The following is a 26,595-nucleotide window of genomic DNA, read 5'->3' on the forward strand; positions in this document are numbered from 1 at the left end:
ATAGGGAGAGGTGGAGGATACTCCCATCGCTTTGAGGCTCATGTTCAAATTCTGTAAGTCTCTGTGCTTAGGTAAACACGTTCTATGAAACAGGACAAATTTCTCTACTACTGAGGAAGCTGTGATTTGTGAAGATTGAAATATGTGGCCGTAAGGACGAGTTAAACAGAGTTTTTTCAGAGGAGTTCTAGAGCTTCTCCCACCATAGCGATGATGTCATCCACTCTAGCTATGAACATTCCGTGCAATACACACCCATTATAAGGTCTGAAACAGTCTAAAAATGACACAAAATGTAAACTGATTTTGTGTAAACCATAATAGTTGTCAAAATACCAATTTAACCTAAAAGAGTCCCATTTAATGTTTTGACCAATAAGTGTGCAGAATAAGAATATATGTCTTCAATGCTATTGCATTGCAGGCACATAACTAGAATTACTGTCTCACTGTTGTATGCTTCTGCCGACCAGTTCAGTTGCATTAATTAGAATGTGAATTCTTGATTTATAGCCTAAAATGCTTTTTGTGAGGTCAGATTGAACTCGACCACCAAAGGACAACAGGAGGGTTAAAATGATGAATCTCTCTTCAGTAGCATAATGATGATACTGTATTTGAGCATTTCACTGTAAGACACCATGATAGACTACACCAGGATGTTCCTGTCTGATATCATCCTTATCATCCTGCATTTACAGCAACACTGTTCTTCTTTGCTTGGATATATAATAACAATAATATTGATTGGGCTCTATTCATAAGGCTTCAATCACACAAATGCATGATGTGAACAGTGACGTGAAGTGTCCTGAAGACACCAGCAGCAGTGTCGTACTCATTGTAAAGTCTATAACAGTGTGCGTTCTCCTCCTCAGGCTTTGGTTAGCTGTCTGGAGCTTCTGGAGGACCAGAGTGTGGACACCAGAGTCTGTGGATGCAAGGCCTTGGCTTGTCTCAAGGTAGAAACACATGGGGTTTTATTTTAATTATCCAAAGTTCATGGTCTAAAGTGCGCGGTGCAAATATATTCAGGGCATGTCCATGGCTCTGTTCAGACCTGGTATTAACATCCGTCCCAGGTGATTGGATCACAAGTGGACAGCTCTAAGTTCACGCACCCAAGATGCATTGAGGACGCATTTGAGATCCAATCACTCAGACCACATTCAGAGGAGGTCTGGACCACATGTGTCCACATTCTTTTAGCAGTGTGAATGTGTCCTGGACCACTCTGAAGGACCAACTACTCTACTGACGTCCTCTGTCACAGTCTGATTAGTCCCAACACAGTTTATACTGAAACCAAAATATTTTACTATTTCAAATGAGTAAAACCTGATTTCACTGTAGAGCTGTGAGCAAAGCATTGATTCACTCAACCCCTCCTTACCTCTCTCTCTCTCTCTCGCTTGCTCTTTCTCTCTCTCTCTCTCATACACACACACACAAGCACATTGACAACAGACCCATCTGTCTGATTGGCTAAAAACAACAACACATACCTGTTTATTTTCATATAAAGCAGGAAAGTGAGATCTGATTATAAGTGGTCAATCGAGACACACATGGAGACGCATTTTAAAGCCAGATGTGAACTGACCAACTTATATCTGATCACTTGTGATCCGATCACTGAAGACGCTTGTTAATACCAGGTCTGAACAGGACCCATGTCACTTTTGCTATTTTAACAGTGGAAAAAACAGTCATGAACATGGTTCAAAGGGTTCTACTTAGTCTCTTGATTGATAATGAGAGTGTTTTGTGTGTAACATCCGATAAACCAATCACAGTGCCATCTCCCATTTCCTTTAAAAGCCAGGCACCTGCCTCAGTAGAAGCATCATCTGATAATGCTCCTTAAAATAGCAGTGAAATACTGAGCCACTGACTTCAGACCGAGTTTTTGTTGGTCAGTCACTTTTCTGCTGCCTCATGATAACAATGCGCCAACAATGCTCCTGACCTCACCTCATTTTAAGACCAACACGCCCAAAAGTGCCAATCATCAACCTCCAAGGCTGAAAAATGAAGCCAACACTGAAATGTCAAAAGCTGCAGTTCCTCCAATGACCACTAGAGTCTGGCTCCAACAGTGAGTCAGTCCCCATAGACTCCCATGTTAAAGTGTCCAACTTCACAGCAGAAATAAACATGTTTACAGCCTGGTACAAAAACACTTTTGGTCTCTAGAGCTAATTTCCTCTTTCATGACAGCTGTGTATACAACTCACCTGTTTACATTTTATTAAGCCTTAAAGTTATGTAGTTATGGGTGTGGCCTCTTTGAGTGACAGGTGAGTGAGCGTATACTTGCCACAAACCCACATGCAACAAAGTCTCAGCTCCACACACGCCCCACCTCTTTGTCCATTTTTGGATTAGCTGGGAGTTAGGGGCGGAGTCAGGCACTGAAGCTAAGTCCATCTTTATTTACAGTCTATGATGGGCGCTCAGATGTGTATTTGCTATTTAAATAACATGGGCGCTGGACAGGAAAATACCAACTGCATCAGTCTGAAACGAGCAAAGACACTTGTGTTGTGCTTTTCGCCGGGTGTAAGATAGGGCACATAGAGTTTGTTTTCTCGTCCAGACTTGTTCTATTTTGTCATAATACTATTTTAGGGCAATGTTAGTTTGATAGTTTATGGCACAAACATGGTAAATATAACTGTCATAAAATTCTGGCTGTATGCAGCTTGTTTGTTCTGTATGATACAGTTTGCCTTTGTGTTACTGACCACTTTCTTCCATCTGTTGTGTTTCCAGGCTAAAGAAAGTATTGACCAGCTAGTGTATCTCTGTCGGACGGACAAGGAGGAGGTCCGCGATGCTGCCAAACAAGCTCTGCTCGTGCTCGGTAATAACAACCATCATAGAACAGGCTTTACAAACAGAGTAAAACACACAATAATGATGAAACACGTTAAAAACATTAAATGTCAGTGGTATCATTAGATGGCACTGTTTCCATGAATGGAGTGAATAGGATGGTTTTAAGTAGTTTTCAGTAGTGTACTTTAAGTCTTGGTCATGACCTTTTAAATAATAAGAATTGTAAAATCAGTTCTAAAGCAAACTGGGAGCTGGTGTAATGAAGCTGAATGGTCATTGATGAAGGCTGTTGGTTGTTTGTTGTCTGTGGATGATTTATAAAGCTGTTTCACCCAAATCTGAGCACTAATGTCAGTTAGTATAATGTTGCTGTAACTGTTAGTAATGATGAGCGAAACTATGACAATTAGCCTTAAATGACTGAATATGTATTAATGTTACTGCACATAATGCACTTGCTGCTTCTTATGCATATATTTAATGTAATTATGGTGACTGAAACATGCTTTTTGGTATTTTTCATCCATTCATTTTTTTTTATTCCATTCATTCACATTTGTGACATAAGGTCATAAATAGTCAGAAAAAAGAAATGTGCATCTTTCCTGTTTTCTGCTTTATCACTTTATCCAACACAAATGTATCCAGGAGGATTAATGCATTCATTCATTCATTCATTCATTCAGTCATTCTCTTTTTTGCTTTTTCCATGTTCTTGTTATCCATTCATTATGTGGAACAGGGGAGGAGGGGAAGATGGCCCACAGACATGTGGAGACGTCTCAGGACAGCATACCAAGACTCTTCGCTCCAGGAAGCATGGCCAGCACAGCTTTCTAACCACACATTTACACACACACACACACACACACACACACACACACACACAAACACACACACATACACACACACACACACACACACACACACACACAAACCAGAAGGTCAGCCAGACAATACGAATACTGTGTATTGTGCAGTGCTTTGACACAGTATGCTGTTCTATTATATATACTGAAACATGCAAAGACAAATATGATCTATGATACACATTATATACACTGTCAGAGAGCTTACATTGATATTCACATGGAGGACAGACCTCTGCTTAACACTGGGCAAACATTTAAAATCAGTAAGCTACAAATAGACCAGTTCATGTGATAACTACTCCTAGAATATCAGCTGGTAAAGATGCTGGAAAGAATGTATAATGTGAGCAGGCTGGAATGGAAGGATGGATAAAGAGAGGAATTGACAGATGGATACTGAAGGAAGAAGATGTTGAGGAGTTAAGAGGACAGGGAGGAGCATGTCTATATACAAGTCAGATGACTGAACTCCTGTTCATCGCAGTTATGTCCTTCCATGGCCCAGACACAAATATTTTATGTTAAAATAAGTTAAGAAAAGTCTAGAAAGCTGTTTAAAGGCACTTTTCTTGGCCTACTAAATGCCAAAAAATGTACAAAAGGTTAAGTGTCTTATGATTTCTGATATCAAAGTTTTATTATTTCACTCTCTGTGTTTTGACTGGTCACATGTTGAACCAGTTGACATGCTACAGAATAATACGACCCCAAGCTCCAGCTCCTTTTCTTTATGGACACTGCTGTCTCTGGTTCAGGCTTAAAGGCTGTTTGATCAGTCCTGTTCCAGATGGACGACTGGTTCTGTGACATGTTGGCAAACTCAACATTAATGACACTAAATGGCTTTTCTCATACAGCTCTGTCTGCACTGTAGCCACTGGTTCTACTTATGCTTGTTGATTGCAGTTTTTGCCAGATGGCTGTGGTTCCCTGTCTGCAGGAGTTGCACCAAGGCTGTAGTCCAGATCACTGTTAGAGTCCACATCTGACTGGTTCTCAGACCTAGTCGAGTGAGTGAGTCCCTATGAAACCTAATTTAGACAGAGACCAACTAAATATCAAATAGTATTTGATGAAGAATATCCCTCCACTGTGTTATAAGCTAACTATGAAAGTGTGATGTCTGTCACTGCACAGCCACACAACTGAGAGGTAACTGAAAGCGTTGTGACCAGACTCGAGAGCAGACTACAGCCCTGACTATGCAACACTGTGAAATGCACTCACAAGCTGAGACTGTAGAGGAAGTTGTCACAGAAACAGTGACTGACTCACTGACATGGGAAAAATATTGGTTTGTGCTCAAAACACAGACGTTCTGAAATTATTGATCTTGTTCATATGAATTTCTTTTTCACTGCAGGAACAAGCAGAAGATTATTGAGACTGTGAACTCATTAAGATCCACAGAAACATCAGCCTGAAATATTGGACAGGTTCAGATTCTTTCTTTTATTATACTAAAGTCTACTTATTGGTTGCTGTATTTGTTGCTCCCGTCTGTTATGGCTCTGACCTTCGTAGCATGATTGCACTCACTCACCAAGAGAACAATGCGTCGTCCGGCTACTTCTCAAGGCAAAAGTGTCGACAGTGAAAAGCCTGTTCTCTTAGCAGCTTCCTCGCTGCATCCCTCTGCCTGACCTGCCCTGACCTCTCCAACAGGCGTGTGTGTTTTGTGTGTGACAGAGGAAGTTGGACAGAATGTTAAAACCCTGCTGAGGAGGTTTCTATGGAATATCTCTTTATCTTGAGATAACAAAACATTGTTTTCTGCTGATAATATCTCATTATCTTGGCATAATGAGCTTTGTTATCTGGAGATAACGGGATAAAAAAATATTTGCGAGTATAGCCTTTCTCGACTTCCGTAGGTTTCAGGAGGTTTCAGGTGCTGTAAGAGCGACATACTGAGGCCTCAAGAGATGTGATACAAATCCCCGTGTCCTGCTGAAGTGAATATGAGGCTTCAGTAGGCTGCCCTCTGGAGGCACAGCAAAGACACGTGTTTGTTCCTGCATTGAAAAAGAAAGATAAAAATGAAAAACTACATCTTGAAGATCTTTATTTTTGAGTGCAAACCAGGACTTGTTTCCATTGAGCTGAACTTCATGCATGTTGAATCACATGCATGAGCATTAAAATTTTGATTTAGAGGATGACTTTAGAGTGTCCTGTGGGTCATAGGACTGTGTCAGAAGAGAGCCACACCCTGGGAAGCAAAGAAATGAATGAGATTTTTATTGGATTGTATTGGTTGATTTGATGAGAAAGGACAGGGTGTATGTTCTTTTATATTCTTCCTGGATCTTTCAGTGGAGCTGGAATCCTTTAGCCAAATGTATTATGAAGCTGCTGGTGACGGTTGAGCAGGTAGGGCTTCACTGTGATTCTCATGGTGACGTGTTGTTGCTCATGCAGGGAGGGAACCCTGGGTGCAGTAGATACAGCAGCTCAAACAGCTGCAGTCAGTAGCCACTAATGCCACTGGCTTATTAACTGTGAATCCTCTTCCAGTTCAAAAGATAAAAATGAAAGCTTTTCATTCTCTGTCTTGCAGCCTTCATGTTTCATGTTGTCGACACACTGGCAACAGGTTAAAAAGAGAAGAAGTCACACTGTATTTCTGGATAAAGACTGAGACTCTAGATACTGGATAAGTTGCTTCTGCATAGAGACTGGTTTAAGCAATTCAGTGCCATCACTCTTTATAATATGACATATCTAACTCTTAATGGAAATACATATATGATTGTAAATTGTTTTTATCTAGCAGAGTCGTTGTTTGTAAATGTATACTTTGTTTTATGAAATGCATTTTTACTGTCGAAAATTATTCTCATTCATTCAACAATCAGTTTGAACTGATTCATTGAATGACACTAATCTGCTGTTAGTGGAGGTGGAGTCACTGAAAGGTTGTATTACTGTCACAGACTGCTGTGGAGGAGCAGACAGACGGATCACGCGGAGACGGACTGGTCCATGCAGGTCTGGGACCGGGTCAAATTCAGATCATTAAAAGTTGAACCTCTTACAGTGAATCATTGAAGATCTCTGGCTTTTAGAAAGCATAAGAATTTCTATCTGTCTGTCCATTTGTATCCTTCAACACTTGATCAGGAATAACTAAAACATAACTGGGTTTCAATTCTGGCCCCAGACATGGGCTCATGAATTATTAGATGTCTGGTCTTACCACTGTTTCTGCAGGTTAATGCCATTTACTACAAATAACAACTCTAATCTTTACAGTGCTACTGATTATTTTCCAAAGTAGGCACACTGCATTCACCAAAGAAAAACACTGAAGACCTTATTATTGACCTCACAGTCAGTAATTTATAATTATGACTCAGTAATTCATAATTACACGATGTGTGTCTATTATGACAATTGATATTATATATATCCATCTATTATGAGATGATGACCTTTTAATTACAAGACACTTTCCTCATAACTTTAAAATATGATCCCACTGTTTTGTGAGTCTGAGTTACAGAGTAATTTTTTGGGATAACTGGTCTCCATTTATTTAAGCACAGTATCATCACAATACACATCATGTGTACAACAATAATGTGACTAAATGTAAACACAGAGCTGATGGTAACTGTGCTGTGAGGGATTTACCACACTCAAGCGAGCTTCACCTGTTTGTAACTTCACATTGTGAGTGAACACATTCAAAAATGTAAAGCAGCATTGCAAGCATGAAGTCAAGAATGTGGTTTTTAGTAAATGGGTAAAAAAGATGCAAAAACACTGGTATCATTCTTTGAACAGTGGTAATATTTCTTGGTAATATTTCTATTTGTGACTAAAGTCACCCAAAGCTTTCCTCAATGTGTGAAACTCAGTTACCCACACTGAGTTTTGACCAATAGCAGTGGAAATGCCAAAGTGTCCATCCCCAGTGACTTCAGTCCTCCCTGCTTCATTAATTTCATCGTGACTCTGCTGACAGTGATGCTGCCACTCTGCCTTTTTCATTTCCTGAGCACCATGACTTGTGGGTCATCTCAGTCTGATGACTGATGAGAGTTTATCATTAGTATATTTATAATATATAGTTGTGTGGCAGGTTGCATACTCTATATTAGGTCTATGATGTATTAATGTTGCCTCTGCACTGTTCTGGCAGTAGAAAAATAGAATTACTGCCGTGCGGTTGTTTGCCAACCAATCAAACTGCAGGAAATACGGTCACAACCTTCTGTTCCATTCCTGAGTTACAGTGTTGATTAATGGCCAGAAAAGTGTTTTTGCAGAAGATTATGATGTCTCAGTGAAGTTGACCTTTGACCTTTTGGATATAAAATGTCATAACTTCATCATTTTATTCTTTTAGACTTTTGTGTTAAATTGTGTCATGATTAGTGTATGAATTCTGGAATTATCGCCAAAACATTTTCTATGAGGTCACAATGACTTGACCTTTGCCCTTTGACTACTAAAGTCTAATCAGTTGATCCCTGAGTGTGAATGAACCAAATTTGAAGAAATTCCCTCAGGGCATTACTGAGACATCATGTTCATGAGAATGAGACAGACAGACGAACGGGCAACCTGAAAACATAATGCCTCCTCCTCTATCGCCAGTGCAGAGGCATAAAACCAGAAGAAGAAATTTGTGGTAACAGGAAATGATATGTGATTCCTAGCAGTGCTAGCGACGGGGCTCTAGTTAAATCCACCACTTTGATCCAGATTAACTAAGATCAAGAAATAATTGATGGATCTGTAAAATTTAGTTCAGACACTCATGTCCCCTTCAGGATGAATTGACAGACATCTTTTTTAGTGCCATCATCAGGTCAAAATCTCAGTTTGTCCAACTGGTTTAAGACCAAATTGCTGCAAAGCTAAAGACATTCCCATCAGCCTTAGCTGTACTTTATGTTTAGTAAATGTTAGCATGCTACCATGCTAAAGTAATTTGGTGAACATTATACTAACTAAACATCAACATGTTAGCATGCTGGTGTTAGCATTTAGCTCAAAGCCCCACTGTGCCTATGTAGAGCCTCACACAGCCGCTAGCCTGGCTTTAGACACCATTTTTAGCCTGCCCTTCGGGTTGTCTGTTCGTCCCATTCTCGTGGACATGATATCTCAGTAACGCCTTGACAAATTTGGCACAAATATTCACTAGGACTCAAGGATGAACTGATTAGATTTTGGTGGTCAAAGGTCAAGGTCAGGGTCAGTGTGACCTCACAAAACATTTTTAGACTTCACAGCAAATATAACAAAATTTCACACAAATGGTTCATATTTTATATGAATCTGGATAAACAGGGATGTAATCTGAAACTAGTCTGAATGGAGGAGGGATAAAACCGCAAGACGGTTGTGTCCACCAACATCACACACAAATGTTGCAGTTTTAGTCTGACCGCTGTCATTTACCTCACTGTATGATTTTTACTCAGTATGTGAACATGCTACACGCCCAGAACAGTGGTTAGAGTTAGAGTATGCAAATGTGACACAGCTTTTGTCTTCAAGTGTAAGGGTTCAGGTTCCTAATGTACAATGTGCCAACCCTGTTTATTCCCTTAGACTGAGTTTGATGTTATCAGCAACACTTAAGTGTGAAGAGAATGTATTTCATGAAGACTGTTATGAGAAAGAAATCTGCAGTAGCTGTGCTTGTAAGCATGAATCTTTACAGAGGATTAGTCTTTAAAATATCACTTCTAAGATTAAAGTCAGACTAATGTCAGAAATAGAATTTAAATAATCAGAATTTGGCCAGAAAACTAAATCCTGAAAATAAAATCAGAAATCTGACATTAAAGAAATCTGACTTTTTTTCTCCATGAACTCTGAGCTTAATCTCAGAACAGAAATATTTTTTTCTCATAACCCCAATGCTCTTTTATGTATCACAGGTGTATATTTATTGAAAGCAATGATGCTTTTTTGATGTACTGTGAGACTGTCAGATATTATTTTCAGCTGTTAGAGGGAGGGCTGATCAGACAACGAGCTGGTTGTGTGTTGTGTTCAGTTTGAATGTTTACTTCTTTAATACAGCATATTATAAGTGACAGGCTGCAGTGTCACTAGAATCACAATATAGGACTGATGTTGTGTGTGTGTGTGTGGGGGGGGGTCTCACTGTTTGTAAATATGATGGCTATCACTGTATGCAATGTATTTACCACAATAAGTTTCTATAGGACAGCAGCAATCTGCAGCTATACCTCTGCATCCATAAAGCATCTCACAGTGTTTAAGTGCCTCAAGGTTTGATAGGAACAGAGATGCAACAAGACATAGATGAGATACTTTATTTAAGAATGAAGAAAGTGTGAAGCAGTGGAAAACCACTGTAGCACATTATATTTTTATTCCATAAGCTTGATAATTTGTGCAGCATTGGACACAAAATGTTTTATTCTTTTTTTTCTTTTCTAAAATATATTTCCAGGTATTCTGGTGTCAAATATATACAAACTATTAAAAATGTGTGTAAAAATCTCACGTACCATTGTGCTTGTTAACTATATCATGATCTGCCATGGACCTGTCCTGTGTGAAGTTTTGGGATAGGTTATGAGAGGGCATCAGCAGACTGCGTCTCCTAAAACAGTGATGCTACAACAGAAGGACAGCAGCTGTTAACAGCTCACTGTCCTCAGTAAGCTCATATTTTTGCTGACAATCATTTCATCATCATTTGTACCGATGCACCATATGATTTTGCCCAGAGAGCACAGCATATTTTATGCTGCATTCACTGCATTTGTGAAAGTTTGGATGCCCAATTGAAAGCAGAATACCTCTTAGCTCAGATATGAAGGTAAATCAATGATCTTGGCTGAAGTCATGCCGTTCATGCACTTAATGGCGACTTCTGTGGACTTTAGTTTATCCTTGTCACGTTTTGCACTCTCAGTATGAACACATGCACGATGACTGTCAAACTGCGAATACAATTCTACAGTATCGATCACAATTAAAGCAATTTTGCATGGTATTAAACAGATGCACTCACGTCATTTTAGTAAATCATTGTATTTGTTTTATTTGAAATGAACATGATTTCATACAAAATTTAAACACGTTATCCTTACTTTCAGTGTACATTTTGTCCCTTTGAAATTCTTTTCTGGTAGTGAGGGTAATCTCCGAGGTTCATGAAAGCAGCCTTATTCTTCCACATTGTGATAAATGGCCTTCAATGTATTCCAACGGGCGCCCCTCCTGGCCAATCAGGGTGTGTGCAGCAGCTTCGACACCACCCCCCAGCGGCCGCACAGGCGCACTGAGCTCCCAACTGCCATTTTGTGGCAGAGGCTACTCTGCTAAAGCGGGAGAGGGATTAAAACAAACTGCGAAGAAGACTGCATTTCTTACCAGCCCACCAAACTTTGTAGCAGACACTCTGTGCTTTCGGTCGAGTTAAACAGGAGGAGAAACACACTAAAAAGAGGTAAAGTATCACTACTTTTCTGATAAGGGGGGAGTTTGCAGGATCTTTAATCGGCCTCTAGGTGTCACGATGGGGCTCTGGGTCCGGGCAGCTCGTCGAAGAGTGTTTGTCTCCCTCTATCGTTATTGAAAACCCCGTCAAAATACGTTTAAATAACCGAAGTTCTAATAAATGTATACACAACCCACTGTATTTCACACATATTTGTGGAAATATCGTCGCGTATAAGTTACGAATACTTCGTCGATTTGGTTGGAGAGTTTAGGCCAAGGCGTCCATTTTCTCGCTTCTTTGTTTCCCGTCTTTACAGCCTTGACGACATGGAAACTGGCGGGTTTAAGTTATCGCCCATAGCTAACGTTAGCTTGTTTGCATTAGCATACGCAAAGTGTAACAACAAATAAGCTTTCATACGTAAACGATAACGTTACTACCTGATTGTACACAAATAGCGTAATTTCATTTCCCAGTACATGTTACGTTGAATTTTATCATGCTATATAACGTTAAAGGAGACCTTTATTTGAAGAAATCAATGTAGCAACGGACGTTAGCTAAGTTAACTAGGCTAGCTCAGATTCAGGGCCTTCCCCACCCAATGGCCCCAGCCTAGAAGTGCCCATTCCCTTAAAGTAACCAGAGCAAGCGTTCGTTGTCGTGTTTCCTTTAGCAGAATCGGTAGTCGCCGTACATAATACCGTTGAAATTAAATTCAGTTTAGGTAGCTTTCCTTGTAGAGAAGTGTACACACGGAAATTGTAACGTTAAGGCCAGCGCGGAAAAGAGGATGACGAGGCATTCATAGCAAAACGATCCTCAGTGATCACAGCGACCACTGATTCACTAAGACCAAACACACGATTTTGTGCTCTCCCAAGCTCTGACTTCCTCCACTATCGAGTATTGGAACTCTTCTTTTCTCCTGTCACCGCGGCCATGGTCGGATTTGGCAGTTGTTGTTGCACCCGTCGCCCGCTTGTCTCTTATTCTAAGCCCACCTAGAGCCTCATAGCCACAGATATATATTACAGCAGAGAGCTCCCTCTACGACTCGGCTTGGAGAGCTACAAAAATACCGCTATATAAATGCTGTGCAAGGAGACGACAGTTGCCCAACTGGGCGCTAATTATCTTTTCCATGTTGTGGTAAATTTGTTTTACCATAAGTCAAAGGATCTGTGAAGGCCTGTACCAGAGCCTCTCCGGTTTCCATCTATTTAGCAACATGAAGACAAATGTACATGGAAACCTGCAGACACACACATGTTAGGCATTGTCACAAACATGACTGCTGTTGCTACTCCCCTTGTCAGTGATGTTACACACAGTTTACATTTGCCAATTTTACTTTATTCAATCCGTTTAGGCCCGAATGCAACTCTGATGTTTATAGATGAACTGAGCAAATACAATCACCATTTGACATCATTTCAAGTATTCATCTCATTAGGTACTCTGGTTGTTAATCTAGACAGCCATCTCATCCAAACCATGAGTCATGCTGCTATAACTGGCATATATTGGTAAGTGATGCAGGTGGAACGAATAGTTGATCTGTGTTTGTCCAAGTATTTAAATTTCTTTACTCAGTCACCTACACAGTCTTTAGATCTAGATAGAGACCAGTTCTTGGACCCAGGTGAATGTGTCGCAATTCAATATGGACCAAAATCACCAGTGAATTGTTCTGTGGACTCAAAAGAAAGCCAATAAGATTTTGAGCTTGTGAAGTGCTGAAACATAATTTCAAAGACTAGTTATCATTATCAGCCTTTGTGTACCAGTAGAAAATAAACTCTGCATTAGAAAGTTTTTGAATGTCTTAATAAGATCTGAGAACAAGTGATATCAACAGGTCATTCCTATGTGAATTTCCTCTTGAGAGAATCATTCCTGCTTCTTCCAGATGCAAAAGGAGGTCTTGCTCAATATAAAGCACTTCTACCCATTAAGGATGGCACTGTCTGAACACCATGTTTTGAAAGATTGGGAAGAATCCCTTCAACTTCCCCTGTAATCAAAGTTTGACTGACATCAAAAGCAAATATTGAACACTCCCTTGTGTGTGTATGTGAGTGTCTGTAAGTTGCGTGACTGTATTCACTAGAGATGCCCAAATCACGTTTTGTGCAGCCGACTGATCATCTATGAGTGAGATCGGCCAATACCAATAATTTTTGGTGTTTTGTAATAGCAGCTGGTTTAGCGGTTAGTCAGTTATGTTCAACGAGCAGCACAAAAATCCCAAGGAGCAATGCAACAAGTATTCTTCAGTAAGGACAGCTGAATTATGCAATGTAATAATTAATTAACGTGTGTTCATTTACGTGATTTAACACAATTATTAACAGACTGAAAAAAAACATTACATTGTTATTCATCAGGCTAAACAATGCAAATAGTCTAATAAACAAAAGGCAACATGTTTCATAACATAAACTCAGTTGCATTGTGCAAACTAAAGAATAATAGGATTTCAAGCCAGATACATGCTGCATTGAAATTTTTTCAAATGTAAGAAATAAAATAATATGCCTCATAACATGGCTTGCAGTCTGTGTGTCTTGTACATTTCCAAAACAAATATTCATGACATGTATTGCAGATGTCGTATGTTATATCAATTTCGCACACTTTGTACTAGTTTCACTGGGCTGACATGTTGTTTTGATGGCCTGTTGCATGCTTGCACACTGAACAAGGTGGGATGTGGGACTACACTACACAGCACACAGTGCTACAGTCAGCCGCAGACGGTATTAACCACAGGTGATTGGTTTTAAGGTGATCAGTGACTAGAAGCATTATTTCCAATCTACCAATTTCACATTTTTGGTGAGAATCGGCTGATAAATCAGAGCATCCTTACTATTTACCACTTCACGTCCTTTGCTATCACTTCGTTGTGATAGGTAACTCAAGACATCTGGGGCTTTCTCAGCAGCTGAGCTGCAAGAATAAAAAATGAGAGGAGCTGTCATGGAAGCACTGACTAGTTTAGTGAAGATATTGGTGTCTAACAATAGAGTCCCCTACCCCTCTTGCAGGTTTACAGGCAAGTAGCAGCCTGAAGCCTAAGGTTAGCACAAGTATTTTAAGCAGAACAGTTGTCAGAGATGTGCAGGGTTATAAAATCACTGTCTGTGTGTGAGAGAAATATCTCAATGTACAGGTACAGCTGTGTGACCCTGTGTATCCCCTTTCCCTCCTCAGGTTGGCAGGGACAGTCAGGTAACAGACAGTTGACTCAGCAAAGCTCAGGGATTTCAGCAGCAAAAGGGAGATTGCCAGTACCACAACCCTGCAGACTGCAGCCCAGTGTACAGAAATCATGAAAACAGTCCATTTTTCCTTGCTATTCCAGGTAACACCAGTAGTGTTAAGTGCCAACAGTTTTACAACAATGGGTTGTTTGAAGTATGTCACACTTGCCTCAGACATTCGCTCAAACAAACCTTTTCATCAATCTCATTCATCATTAGTGACAGGTTACTTTACCTGTAGAGAGCCAAGTTCTGTCAGTCGACTCACAGCAGGTGGATTCAGTATTATTTGAATGAAGTATGTACAGAGCTGTACATGCTCGCTCGAGACTAACATTAGCATTAACAGCTGTTTACTTACCAGTCTAGAAGAAACATTGTGAGTTCAGCATCAAACCTCATTCCTTTACTCACCAACAGCTGTCTCCAGAGGTGGAAGCAAACATCAATGTTAACTCTTGTTTTGCTTCTTTTTCTATCACTTCCTTTCTTCTACTGAAGATAGCATGCTAACCAGCTAGCCCCAGTTCTCTGCTCTACCACCAGGAGAGATCCTGTCACACATTAGTGGGCCTGTGAACCGTAATGCCCCTGTCTGTGTGCCTGTCATTCAGGTGGCACATGAGAGCTGTAACCCAACCCAAGTCAGTCAGGGTTGTTATTTGTTTAACACAACGTGAAGCAATGGAGATGTTTATATTGTTAAGTTAATTGTCACAAAGTACTTGGCGATTAAAATATTTTTAGTGGAGCAACTTATATACTGCAACTTATCTACCCCCTCCCCCAATTAGCTACCGCCACACACAGAATCCGATTCTGTGGGAAACACTGGTTACCTGTTTTGTGTTGAGTTGCTGAGAAAATCTGCATATTCTTCCATGGTGTAGGATTAAACACCACCATCATAAAGCAAACTGTGGATGGCCTAAAAAGCCCGGGGGGTGACACTACATAATGTTTGTTTCCACAATGCTATATTTCAGTTTCTACCCAGCATGGACAGAGGGCCAACAGAGGGTGTAGGGGTGGTGGAGGTCCCTGCCAAAGACTTCCCCTCCATCCAGGCCGTTCACAGCCAGGATGCCATGGTTGCTGACCTCCTCCAGCAAGCTGCAGAGGCCGGGGGCGTGGTAGAGGGACAAGCTGGAGTCGTCCTTGAACAAGGTTGTTACTTATTGGGCATGACATTATCCCACAGTCTAATTGTAAAAAGCGTCTTGTAGTTGTAGATACGTTTTTGAGTGAATGTGGTCAAATGTTTTATCCACCTGCAATGTCATGTTTCAGGTCATGGAGAAGGAATGGTATCAGCCACTCAGGCCCAGCAGCAGCTGATGGGAGCTGGGGTCGGGGTTGGTGTAGAAGGCGGAGCAGGGGTTGAAATGATGGTTATGGACTCACTGGATCCCACCCTGTTGCAGATGAAGACTGAGGTAAGGTCGCTGTTTAGAGCCCAGTCTTAGCAGAAGGTTTGGCCTCACAAGAATACGTCACTGGTGCTGATGTCATTCTACCTTAGAAATGAAATCAGATGGAAGTGAGGACACCAAACCTGCCTGCTACTGTCTGATGCTTTGCCCTACATTTCATGTAACAGTCCCTTAACATGAACTTTATTTGCAGGTGATAGATGCTGCAGTGGGGGGATCATCAGCAGCAGTGGGTGTTGTTGGAGGGGTCGCTGGTGCTGCTCACCAAGCAACTGTAACAACAGTGGACCAGACCCAAATTATCACACTACAGGTAGGTGCTCTTTTGAAACCACTTCACACCGCACTGTCCTCCAGTTATTCCACTTTTTTATCTCTTTGTAGTGTCTGGAGAACGCCGTATTCACAAGCTTTCCTTTGGCATACTAGTTATATTCTGAGATGTTTTATATTCACTTTCAAGTCCTGAGTTTAAATTAATAGATGCCCCAGATGTGCTAACCTTTTGTTTCTCACTGTCCTCAGGTGGTAAACATGGAGGAGCAGGCAGCCCTGGGCCTCGGGGAGCTCCAGCTGGTCCAGGTGCCTGTTTCTGCCACCACCGTGGAGGCTCTGCAGCAAGGCACTTTTGTAGACACCACTGCAATGCCAAAGGATGGAGACCCAGTCATCTGCCACACCCTGCCGTTGCCCGAGGGCTTTCAGGTAGACAAACAGACATAGGTCAGGATTTGAGACTGCATTTGAAAATTAGCAGCTGCATCAATGCTGTTCTGTTACTTTTAGTCAAAAGTTTGATTGAAATTACTGCAGTCTTTCTAGTTGAACCTCAAAACATTTCTGTTGGACACTCATAGCTCAAGTCTGAATTAAATACAGTCACATTAATTCATTGACCACAGATGCACAAGGCAAAACTGATCAATTCTTTTTTTGTACCCCCAGAGCAGAGATGGATTTATAACTTATTAATCAACTCTTATGCTCAAATAAAACATCACATCAGTCTGTTAAATGATTTTATCCCTGTCGAAAACCCCAGAGTAATGTGGATGCCAGGAGGAAAGAATTAAAAGAGATGCATCTTAAAACTAAAATGTATTACCGTGGATGTAGACTTCCTCTGACTTGTCATGAGATCAAAATACATCTATAGCACTCATCTTAATCATTCTCAGTGTTTACTAAAATACCAATGCCAGCCCCAAATTATCATTAGAACTGATATAATCTAATATATAGATATAGTCTGGTGTTGATATGTGCACAAGTATTGTGGTTATTTCTTGTGCATTTAAACATCTTATGACAGCACAGTGCACATAAGAGGATGAACTGCTCATAATTCTGTTGGGCACAGCATTTCTGTTTTGCCCGTCAACACCTACAGAAGAAAAACCTCAAACTATTTGTCTGGAGTGATAACTGATGAAACAATTATTGTATTTGATGTGTAGGTAGTCAAGGTTGGTGCTAATGGGGAGGTGGAGACAGTGGAACAGGAAGAGGAGGGAGGAGAGGCCCACCAAGAGGAAGAAGATGAGGAGGTGGGGAACCAGCTGCTGGAAGAAGGGGAGGATGAGCCCATTCAGCCTCCGAATGATGACCCAAACTGGGCTAAAGACCCAGACTATCAGCCTCCATCCGGAGCAGTCAAGAAGACCAAAAAGGTAAGTGTGTGCTGTCAAGTTCTTTGTTACTGGGGATGTGAGACTCTTCCCTTCCCTTTTCATCTGCTGAGGATGAGGTCTTGACACTTGCTTTTTTTCTAGGGTAAAAAGAGTCGTCTGCGTTACGCTGATGGAGATAAGGACATGGACGTCAGTGTGTATGACTTTGAAGAAGAACAGCAGGAGGGCCTTCTGTCTGAAGTCAATGCTGAGAAAGTGGTGGGCAATATGAAACCACCCAAACCCACAAAGATCAAGAAGAAAGGTGAGACACTGCTGTGTGCTGTTATGAGGGCACGATGGAAATTACACTACCAGTCACTTTTTTTGAAGCACAAAACAGCTATGGCAGTCAGGGTTAGGGTAAGTATTTAGTATTATTACTAAACTATACTTAATTACTTCTACTCATCATTCTTAACTGTAGGTAAACATGAGTAGCTGTTGTTTAATCTACACCAGGCTGTGGTGCAGAGAAGTTACTAAAGTTTTCACAATTCCCTCTGCTCTCAACTCTCAACTTTGTTATGGAATTTTGTGTGTTAGGAGTGAAGAAGACGTTTCAGTGTGAACTGTGCAGCTACACCTGCCCGCGACGCTCCAACCTGGACAGACACATGAAGAGCCACACTGACGAGAGACCTCACAAGTGTCACCTGTGTGGAAGAGCCTTTAGGACGGTCACCTTGCTAAGAAACCATCTCAACACACACACCGGTATACACCAACACACAATATCATAAAAAATATTAGACTACAAGAAGACCAAAAAAGTGGTCTATGAGTAGATAGAAGAATGTTTTTTTATTTTACATCATACAAAGGAAGCTTACACAAGTCTTGTTTTTTATTTATGCAGGAACTCGTCCACACAAGTGCACAGACTGTGATATGGCTTTTGTGACTAGCGGGGAGCTGGTTCGTCATCGTCGCTACAAACACACACATGAAAAACCCTTTAAATGCTCGATGTGCGACTATGCCAGTGTGGAGGTAAGACAGGCTCCTGTCTGCTTTATGTTCTTGATTTTTTACTAAGTTTAAAGTTTAGTTTAATCTATTACAGCTGTTACACTTCTCTCCATCCAAATAAACCCACCCAGGGCTGGAGAAGAGTCAAAGATAAATTCATAACTGTGTAGCCAGCTACAAGTTTAAATATGTTTCTCCAACAAGTTAATCCACACTGTTACAGACTTCAGATGTACAACTGCTCTGCTCCAAGAGTCCAAAACAGTTACAGACTGCATGGCCACCATGATGACAGATGCATTGTTTTATTGCAGTCTTCTGTAAGGTGACTATGTTTGTGTGTCCATGTTGTGTAGGTGAGTAAACTAAAGCGTCACATTCGTTCCCACACCGGTGAGCGTCCATTCCAGTGCAGTCTCTGCAGCTACGCCAGCAGAGACACGTACAAGCTGAAGAGACACATGAGGACACACTCAGGTAAATTTGACACCTTCACCGCTTTTCTACATGCTACACAAAACTATAATGTTCACTTGTTATAGGGTAATTTAGAATATTCTGATGAATTCAAAACTTTTGTGTAGTTCATATGTTGTGTTTCAGACAACATATGCCTCATTGTTACCTCTCAGGTTTCTTTTGTCTTTTATTCAATTAGATTAGAAACATAAATTGAGCAGCAATGAACCTGTGTATATGTTAAAACCTATTCTCAGGAGAGAAACCTTATGAGTGCTACATCTGCCATGCCCGGTTTACCCAGAGTGGAACCATGAAGATGCACATCCTGCAGAAACACACAGAGAATGTGGCCAAATTCCACTGTCCACACTGTGACACTGTTATTGCACGCAAGAGTGACTTGGGTAAAACAAGCACACAACACACACATACTATTTACTTTGTCGTGTCGTTTCATTCCTGTAATATGTTTTCTTTTTTTTAATGTGTGCTACTGCAGGTGTCCATCTTCGTAAGCAGCACTCATTTATTGAGACTGGAAAGAAGTGTCGTTACTGCGACGCTGTTTTCCACGAGCGCTACGCTCTGATCCAGCATCAGAAGTCCCATAAGAATGAGAAAAGGTTCAAATGTGACATGTGCGACTACTGCTGCCGCCAGGTCTGTACACTCATTACTCTGTAGAATTACCATACATGTAGCAAATTTAATAATGGGTATGGGTGACCCAAACAGCCAGTTTTTAAAAACTTTTTAATTTGGTTATTGGTTTATAATAACCATGTCCACCATCGGTGTTAGTTGGTAGATGTTAAGTAATTTTATAAGGGCTGAAATAATTCCTCCAAACTTGAATAACTCAATTACTAAAAATCCTTGAATCTGAACCTTCATTTTATCCATAAAACATTAAACTGTTGTATATATACCCATTCAAGTAATTTAAAATTTATTAATAAAAATTTAGTTTTTCCTTTAAAGGCAGCCCTGTCGTATTGTCTTTTGTGTATTTAGTCTTTGTTCTATTACTCTTAATAAAGCGAAATTATTTCTTATCTGATTACTTGTTTAGTCAAAGGAAAAACTGGTAGAATATTTGATGAGTAAAATAAATGATAGCTGCAGTCCTAAAACATCTGAGCTGCTTTTGGCACTAGAGGGAAAGCTGGGATCCCCAAAGTCACAGGGTGTTAGAATTCATCCTCTTATATCCATCCACTAGTGCAGTTTCAGGACCAAAATACTAGGCAGAAAGACCGACATCCATAGGGCCTTGCTGCTAGCATCATAAAATGTAATCATTTGAATGGCTGGGTAACTGTGGTATGTCTCATGCTGCTGGTACAGGAGCGCCACATGGTGATGCACCGTCGAACCCACACCGGAGAGAAACCATATGCCTGCAGCCAGTGTGAGAAGACCTTCAGACAGAAGCAGCTGCTGGACATGCACTTCAAACGCTATCACGACCCCAACTTTGTGCCCACCGCTTTCGTCTGCCCCAAGTGTAGCAAGACCTTCACTCGCAGGGCAAGGGCGCTTCTCTTTTATCTTTCATACACCCGAAGTTGATTCTTAGGGGCTACACACAGGCTAAGATGGATTTGTTATAAAAGTCAACAGCCTTTGTAACTGTGTATTCTTATAGAACACTATGGCGCGCCATGCTGAGAACTGCAGTGGTGAGGTGGAGGATGCCGAGAATGGAGCTCCAACCCCAAAGAGAGGGAGAAGAGGAAGAAAGAGGAAGATGAGGAGCAGGAGAGATGAGGATGACAGCGGTGGGAATGTGATTGTGTGGGTGCACGTACTTTGTTAGCTCAGCTCCGATTAGTTTTGTCTGATCTCTGTCTTTGCTCTATCAATCTGTCATTCAGAGGAGGATCACGTTGAACCTGACGAGGACGAGGAGGGTGAGGGTGAGGGTGAGGAAGAATCATCACTGCTACAGGAAGAGGAGGAACCAGAGGGTATGGAACTGGACCAGGCCCCTGCTGCCATTCCTGTACCGGCCCCCGACGAGCCACCAGTCAAGAGGAAACGAGGCAGACCCCCGAAGAATGCCCCTAAGCCTCCCGCAGCCAGCAAGCCAGTCAGGGTGGCTGCCAAGACAACAGCTTCTGGTGAGAACACTGACTGGATTCATTAGATACCAGCTGATGTTAAGCAGACAAGATGTATTTAGTCTTGAGGTGAGGTGGTCACATGCTGAGGTTGCTTTGGACTTTCTCATTGTCTCGTTGTTCATTTTGATGAATGGGTTCGTAAATATCTTGTCATGATTCTATTCTTATCCATTATTTTAATATAAAATTTTAATGATAATGAGACGTTCCCAGATTAATTACATATAATTTTCAAAAACACCTTGGATTATGCATTTATAAGGACATGGAGAGAAAAGATAAACAGACTGTGTGACTGTGTCACATCACAGAGCAATAAAACTTAACAGACAAATATGAGCAATGTTCTTTTACAGAGTTCGACAATTAAGACTAAAATATGAACAAACCATTGATGAGACATTACGCTAAACTCAAATGACTTGTTGTAGCCCAGACATGGTATAGTTTGGGTTATTTGACATGGGATTGTGTGAGCTACTTATACATAGTAGTAACCTTGTTGTTGTTACCTGCAGTAGAAATGCATTGGAAAATTTGCCAGTTTGGAAAAGTATGAGTACCAGCACAGAAGCAGAGTCTTTAAATAATAGGGCTGCACAATATGCCAAAAAATCAATTGTTTTAGCAGATATTGCGATTTCAGTCGTTGGTCGTTTTTTTCATTTTCACTGAAAACAATATAGAACTTATGATGTGATTTTTGTTGTGTCTTGTACCAAACAAACATGTTTTTATGCCTGGAGAATATGGTTTTTAGGCCGGGACATCTCTGTAGCACCACATTGTGGTGCTAACAATGCTCAACAATGTGATACATTTTACCTTTATTAAAAAATGGCAGCTCCTGTGATTAGGATATTGTACTTGACCATATTGAGATTTCAATTATATTTTGATAAATTGTGCAGCCCTATTAAATATAATGTCAGTGTCTCTACTGGAAAGACATCTCAGTGGCAATAATTCCCCCTTCATTGCAGATCTGACATGGTAAACTTTAGAAGTAGTACAGCCCTGTCTACAGTGCTAAACGCCACAGGGTAATGTAGTGCACTGCATTATGATTTTGCTCTACGCTGTGGAAAAGTATCTGATAAGTCACTGAATTGTGACCAAGCTTGTCTTCGTTGTGTGCTGTGCAGCTGCTGCCATCATTCAGGTGGAGGATGAGAGCACCGGAGCAGTGGAGAACATCATAGTGAAGAAAGAGGAGGGCGACGCCTCTGCAGCGACACCTCTGGAGCAGGGAGTGGCCCTGACAGTGGAGGGGGTGGGGCTAGATGGGGACGGGGTGGAGACTGTTGAGCTGGCTGTGAATGAGGAAACGGCAGCCGCTGCTGCTAATGGAGACCTGACGCCAGAGATGATCCTCAGCATGATGGACCGGTGAACACATCACAGACGCACACATGCAGTCGGACTCTGTCGAAAATTGGCGAATACAAATTAACGTTTCTGCATCCTCAGCCTTCACCTCATGTTCCATTTGTGTGTGCGCTTAAGTGGCAGCCATTTTGCCTTCATTGGAGTGGCTGCAAAAATGGTGACAGCAAAAACAACCATGCACAAAGTAAGGAAGCCACATGTAAATACTTACACAGCAACTTCACATCTACGTATGTCAACCTGCAGACTAACGTTTGTGGGTCTCATACACAAAATCCCCCTGCACATACCTGTGTCCTCTCCTACATCATATAAGGATATTGTCCAAACTAATGACTGACTGCTCTCTGCTCTTAAATGCTTTTTTCAGTCTGAATGTCTTCTGAATGAATCATTGTGTATTTTGCTACTTGTGTCTACCCAAAGCCACATCCTGTGTCAGTCCTCACCCACACCTTCTGCAGTTAATTTCTCTATGTTGCTCTGCCACAAGGGGTCATTATTTCATCCACTTTCTCTTTTTACTTTGTTTTTCTGTCCTGCTTGAGGTTCCTGCAGCTTTGCTGATTTAGCAGATTCCAAGCCTTTATTTGTGTACGTATAGATCTAAATGTAGTTTTTTCCTAATGAAAATGTAGTGTATGGTACTTCAGTTTGCCTCTGAGATATCACCTGCTCTCAGTCATGATCTGTATATTTTTCTTCCTTGGCCTGTGTAAACACATGGTCTGTTATGTTATCAGTCAGCTGTTTGTACATTGACAGAAGGATTCTTTATAAATGAGCTAATGAGGCAGGTGTATTCAAATGAACATAAATCAGTGATAACTGTTTCTCAGCTTCCTAGTTCATCATCCGCATTGCCAGCACCCAACCCTGTTCTTATGGAGACTTGCCCTCAGTCAGCTCATGTACATTAAATACTTGAGGTAGTTTCCCAGAACCAACAGAGTTTGAGATGAAGCTATTTTTCGACTGTTTTCTATTTTCTGCGACCTGTCACTGACAAAAGATACTTCTCATTCGTAGCTAGTGTTCCTCCTGTTCGAAAGAGAGCATAGATAGTTTGCCATCAGATAAACTGAATGATCCCTGCTGGATGGAGAAGATGCAGATGATCCTGATTGTTACATATTGATCATTGAACATTCCAGATACTTGAGTTAATATGGAATTATGCTTGTGCGTTAGAATCATCTCATCTGAAGAACTCGGCAGTAACAAACTCAGTATTCACACCCCAGTTCACACTGTGTTTGGAACAGTTATCAAAGAGGTTGTCAATCACCCCCCCGCCCTCCCCCACAATAATCAATGATCACCAACTGTGGCAGGTGATTTGCATGTAAATACATATTTTAAACCCTTTTGCTCTTTGATTTCTGGTGAACCTTTTTAATGTTTTTAAATAGCTGGTTTGGAGATGTTTTGGTTAAGAAGGACATCATGGTTTCACTTGTGGTCAACATGTCAGTACTGTGCCTGGTACTTGACGTCTTCAGCCTGTAAAGGTGCTTTTCCTTCCACAGATGAACCCATCTTAACCAACCGTGCTGACTTGAACTAATCTGAATCACTATGGTTTTCTGTCTGTATTCTGTTGCTCATAGCCATTTTCTATCTGCTTTGATACTGTTTTTAGTTTTCATTTCTAGCCATTCTTTTGTAGTGGTCACTGGGTTTCCCTGCAGGCTGGTTGGTTCAGTTCAGTCCTATGACAGAAGCTTTGTCTCACTCTGTTCTCCTTTAACCTTTGGCCCAAAGGCATGAGGCTTTCATCCATGAAGGATCGAGAGGTTTTTGAGTGTCTGCTGAAAAACAAAACTGTTTCACTGAATGAAGTCCAGCTAGTAAATTGTAATTAATGACAACAAAACAGCCTTCATGGTCTTTTTGACAGGTTTTAAAACTGTTTTTAGAAGGATGACAGTTTGTGGAAGCTGTGTATTTTTGCTGTAATATGATTAACTATGTAATCAAGAGGGCTAATCCACACTGTTCTCAGCCTTGGACTAAGGCCCTGTTAGCCCAGGTTTTGCAGTTCCACTAGTATTTCAGTCACTGTCCATTTGCCACTGATTCTAAGGTATGTCCTAACCTCAGCAGAGGCCAATCACTCCTGATCAGAGCTGTCCCTGATATTTTTTTTTATAAAACACAGAACTAAAATCACTCACAGGAATTTTCACAGTCCGGATCTCAACAAACGTGAATATGTTCATCCTCAGACTCGGGCTAAAAAGTCGGAGGTTTGACCACAGGTTATGATGGTCATTATGTGGCCTTCATTTTCTTTCACCTGTTTTTGTTATATATAACATCTCCTCTGTAACATGACACTGGTTAGATGCCCAACATTAAATGTAAAAATGAGGATCTAAAGAACCATGGTCACAAGATATCTGAGGGAATCAATGTTCATGCATCAAACTGACACTGTATGTTCTGTGACTGTACTTCTGTGGTCTGTTATCTGTCGATCATGTTATTCTGCAGACGGACAGATGATGCTTCGCTGTTCTCATAGCAACAGTATTGTTTGTTCTTTGCACATTGCTTGTTTGTTTTGGCAGAATTGAGAGAAGAGTTGTCAGATTTAAACACGTCCCTGTTTGAAGACCCAGAAGAAACCTTTGTCATGTCATTTTGAAGCTGAGACACTGTACAGCTGATGAAAAATAAAATCATCCTAATGGGCCTATGACTGCTGCATGTTTCTGCTCTGTCATTTAATTAGTACAGCTGGGGTGGGGGTGAGCGGCAGAAAAACCTGGTAGAGCTGGGTGATGTTGATTAAATTACCATGATATTTGTATGATACGTTAATGTTATGATAAAATACTAGAGTACTTGGAGTTCTTTGTGTCCGTTGATGTACAAAATGTAGAAAAAACTTGTCTCTTCCTCCTTCACTGAGGGAAAAAAAAAAGTTGCATGATGGACCATGACTCACATGGCTCACAAGTTGTGACATCACAAAATCCAGCTGGATTCTCATTATTATCTGTTTTTCAGAAGGAAACACTTGAACATTGCTATAGTAGGCCTATTGTATTGTTTACAGTTGTCTGTTACATTGAACATACTTTTATGGATAATAGAGAAAAATGGTGCAAAGCACATATTGTATATGTGCAAATCATTTTTTCTGAATTATAATTACCCAGATGTTTTTCAAAGTAGATCGCACTTTAGAGCTGTTGCACTGTTACTGTTGACATATAGTATTTTTAAATAAATGGTGCTCTTTGTGTTCATGTCGGACATGCTGCCCCAGCAGACTGCAGCATAAAGGAGTACACTGGCCACCACTGCCTGATAAAATGTGCAGCATTTCACTGCAGACGTCAAAGGATCTGAGCCTCCTGAGCCACGAAAGAGCCGGCTCCGCCCCTTCAGGTAGATGGCATCTGTGTTCAGGGACCGGTCCAGTTCACTGTCCAGGTGCACACCTAGGTGTTTATAAGTGTGCACCACCTCAATGTCCTTCCCTCGAATGTTGACTGGCTGAATGGTGGGCCTAGACCTCCAACAGTCCATGACCATCTCCTTGGTCTTGGAGGTGTTCAGAAGGAGGCAGTTCTTGTCGCTCCATTCACTGAAGGCCATCGTCAGATCCCTGTACTCCTCTACCTGCTTGTTCCTGATACTCGCCACAATAGCTGTGTCATCTGAGTACTTCTGGATGTGGCAGGACTCAGAGTTGTATATAAAGTCGGCTGTATACAGGGTGAACAGGAACGGAGCCAGAACAGTCCCCTGTGGACTTCCAACACACAAGAAGAAGAATACATTTTTGAGAAAACCTTTAAATATGCAAAAGAATTATAATCAGTAATAAAAGTAAAAAAAAAAAAAAAAAAACATTTTACAAGCAAAATAAAAAAAAAAAGGCTAATAATAATGGTTCAACAATTAAACAAAAATCGTAATGGTTTGAAGTATTTCTACAAAGGTGCGCTCATTCCAGTGTTGTACTTTAGGACATTTTAACAGTAACTGATCATTTATATTTTATGCAGCTTTTCTACACTTTAACTTCCTTCATGTCGGGGAGAATGTTGTTCGTCTTACTCCACTCAACCGACACCTGTAGTTACTAGTAGTTTGCCAAATATGA

At 40.9% G+C, this 26,595-nt stretch overlaps 2 protein-coding genes across 6 annotated transcripts in view; both read left to right on the plus strand.

Annotated features, from left to right (window-relative positions):
- Positions 1–10,208, plus strand: part of ripor1 (RHO family interacting cell polarization regulator 1) — an 86,382-nt gene extending 76,174 nt beyond the window's left edge. For 3 of the 4 annotated variants that reach the window (XM_056386530.1, XM_056386529.1, XM_056386528.1), the window contains exons 22-24: positions 879–962; positions 2,776–2,866; positions 3,584–10,208. In XM_056386530.1, coding sequence (XP_056242505.1) covers positions 879–962; positions 2,776–2,866; positions 3,584–3,681 — 273 coding nt within the window. In that variant the 3' untranslated portion in view covers positions 3,682–10,208. The other variant, XM_056386531.1, reaches the window with a different exon arrangement.
- Positions 10,209–10,791: 583 nt separating this feature from the next.
- On the plus strand, positions 10,792–25,179 carry ctcf (CCCTC-binding factor (zinc finger protein)). Of its 2 annotated transcripts, XM_056387094.1 has the most exons (17): positions 10,792–11,160; positions 14,374–14,524; positions 15,410–15,590; positions 15,714–15,859; positions 16,050–16,169; positions 16,382–16,561; positions 17,314–17,526; positions 17,629–17,791; positions 18,073–18,243; positions 18,386–18,519; positions 18,855–18,975; positions 19,215–19,364; positions 19,460–19,620; positions 20,308–20,490; positions 20,609–20,741; positions 20,838–21,083; positions 22,232–25,179. In XM_056387094.1, the coding sequence occupies exons 2-17, from the start codon at positions 14,492–14,494 to the stop codon at positions 22,477–22,479; spliced, it is 2,583 nt and encodes an 860-aa protein (XP_056243069.1). In that variant the 5' UTR covers positions 10,792–11,160; positions 14,374–14,491; the 3' UTR covers positions 22,480–25,179. The 2 variants fall into 2 exon arrangements, with proteins under 2 accessions (XP_056243069.1, XP_056243070.1); XM_056387095.1 differs by lacking the exon at positions 14,374–14,524 and having other exon boundaries at positions 10,793–11,160.
- The last annotated feature ends 1,416 nt before the right edge of the window (positions 25,180–26,595 follow it).

The sequence above is a fragment of the Seriola aureovittata genome, chromosome 10, assembly GCF_021018895.1.
Source record: "Seriola aureovittata isolate HTS-2021-v1 ecotype China chromosome 10, ASM2101889v1, whole genome shotgun sequence".
NCBI classification, from domain to species: domain Eukaryota; kingdom Metazoa; phylum Chordata; class Actinopteri; order Carangiformes; family Carangidae; genus Seriola; species Seriola aureovittata.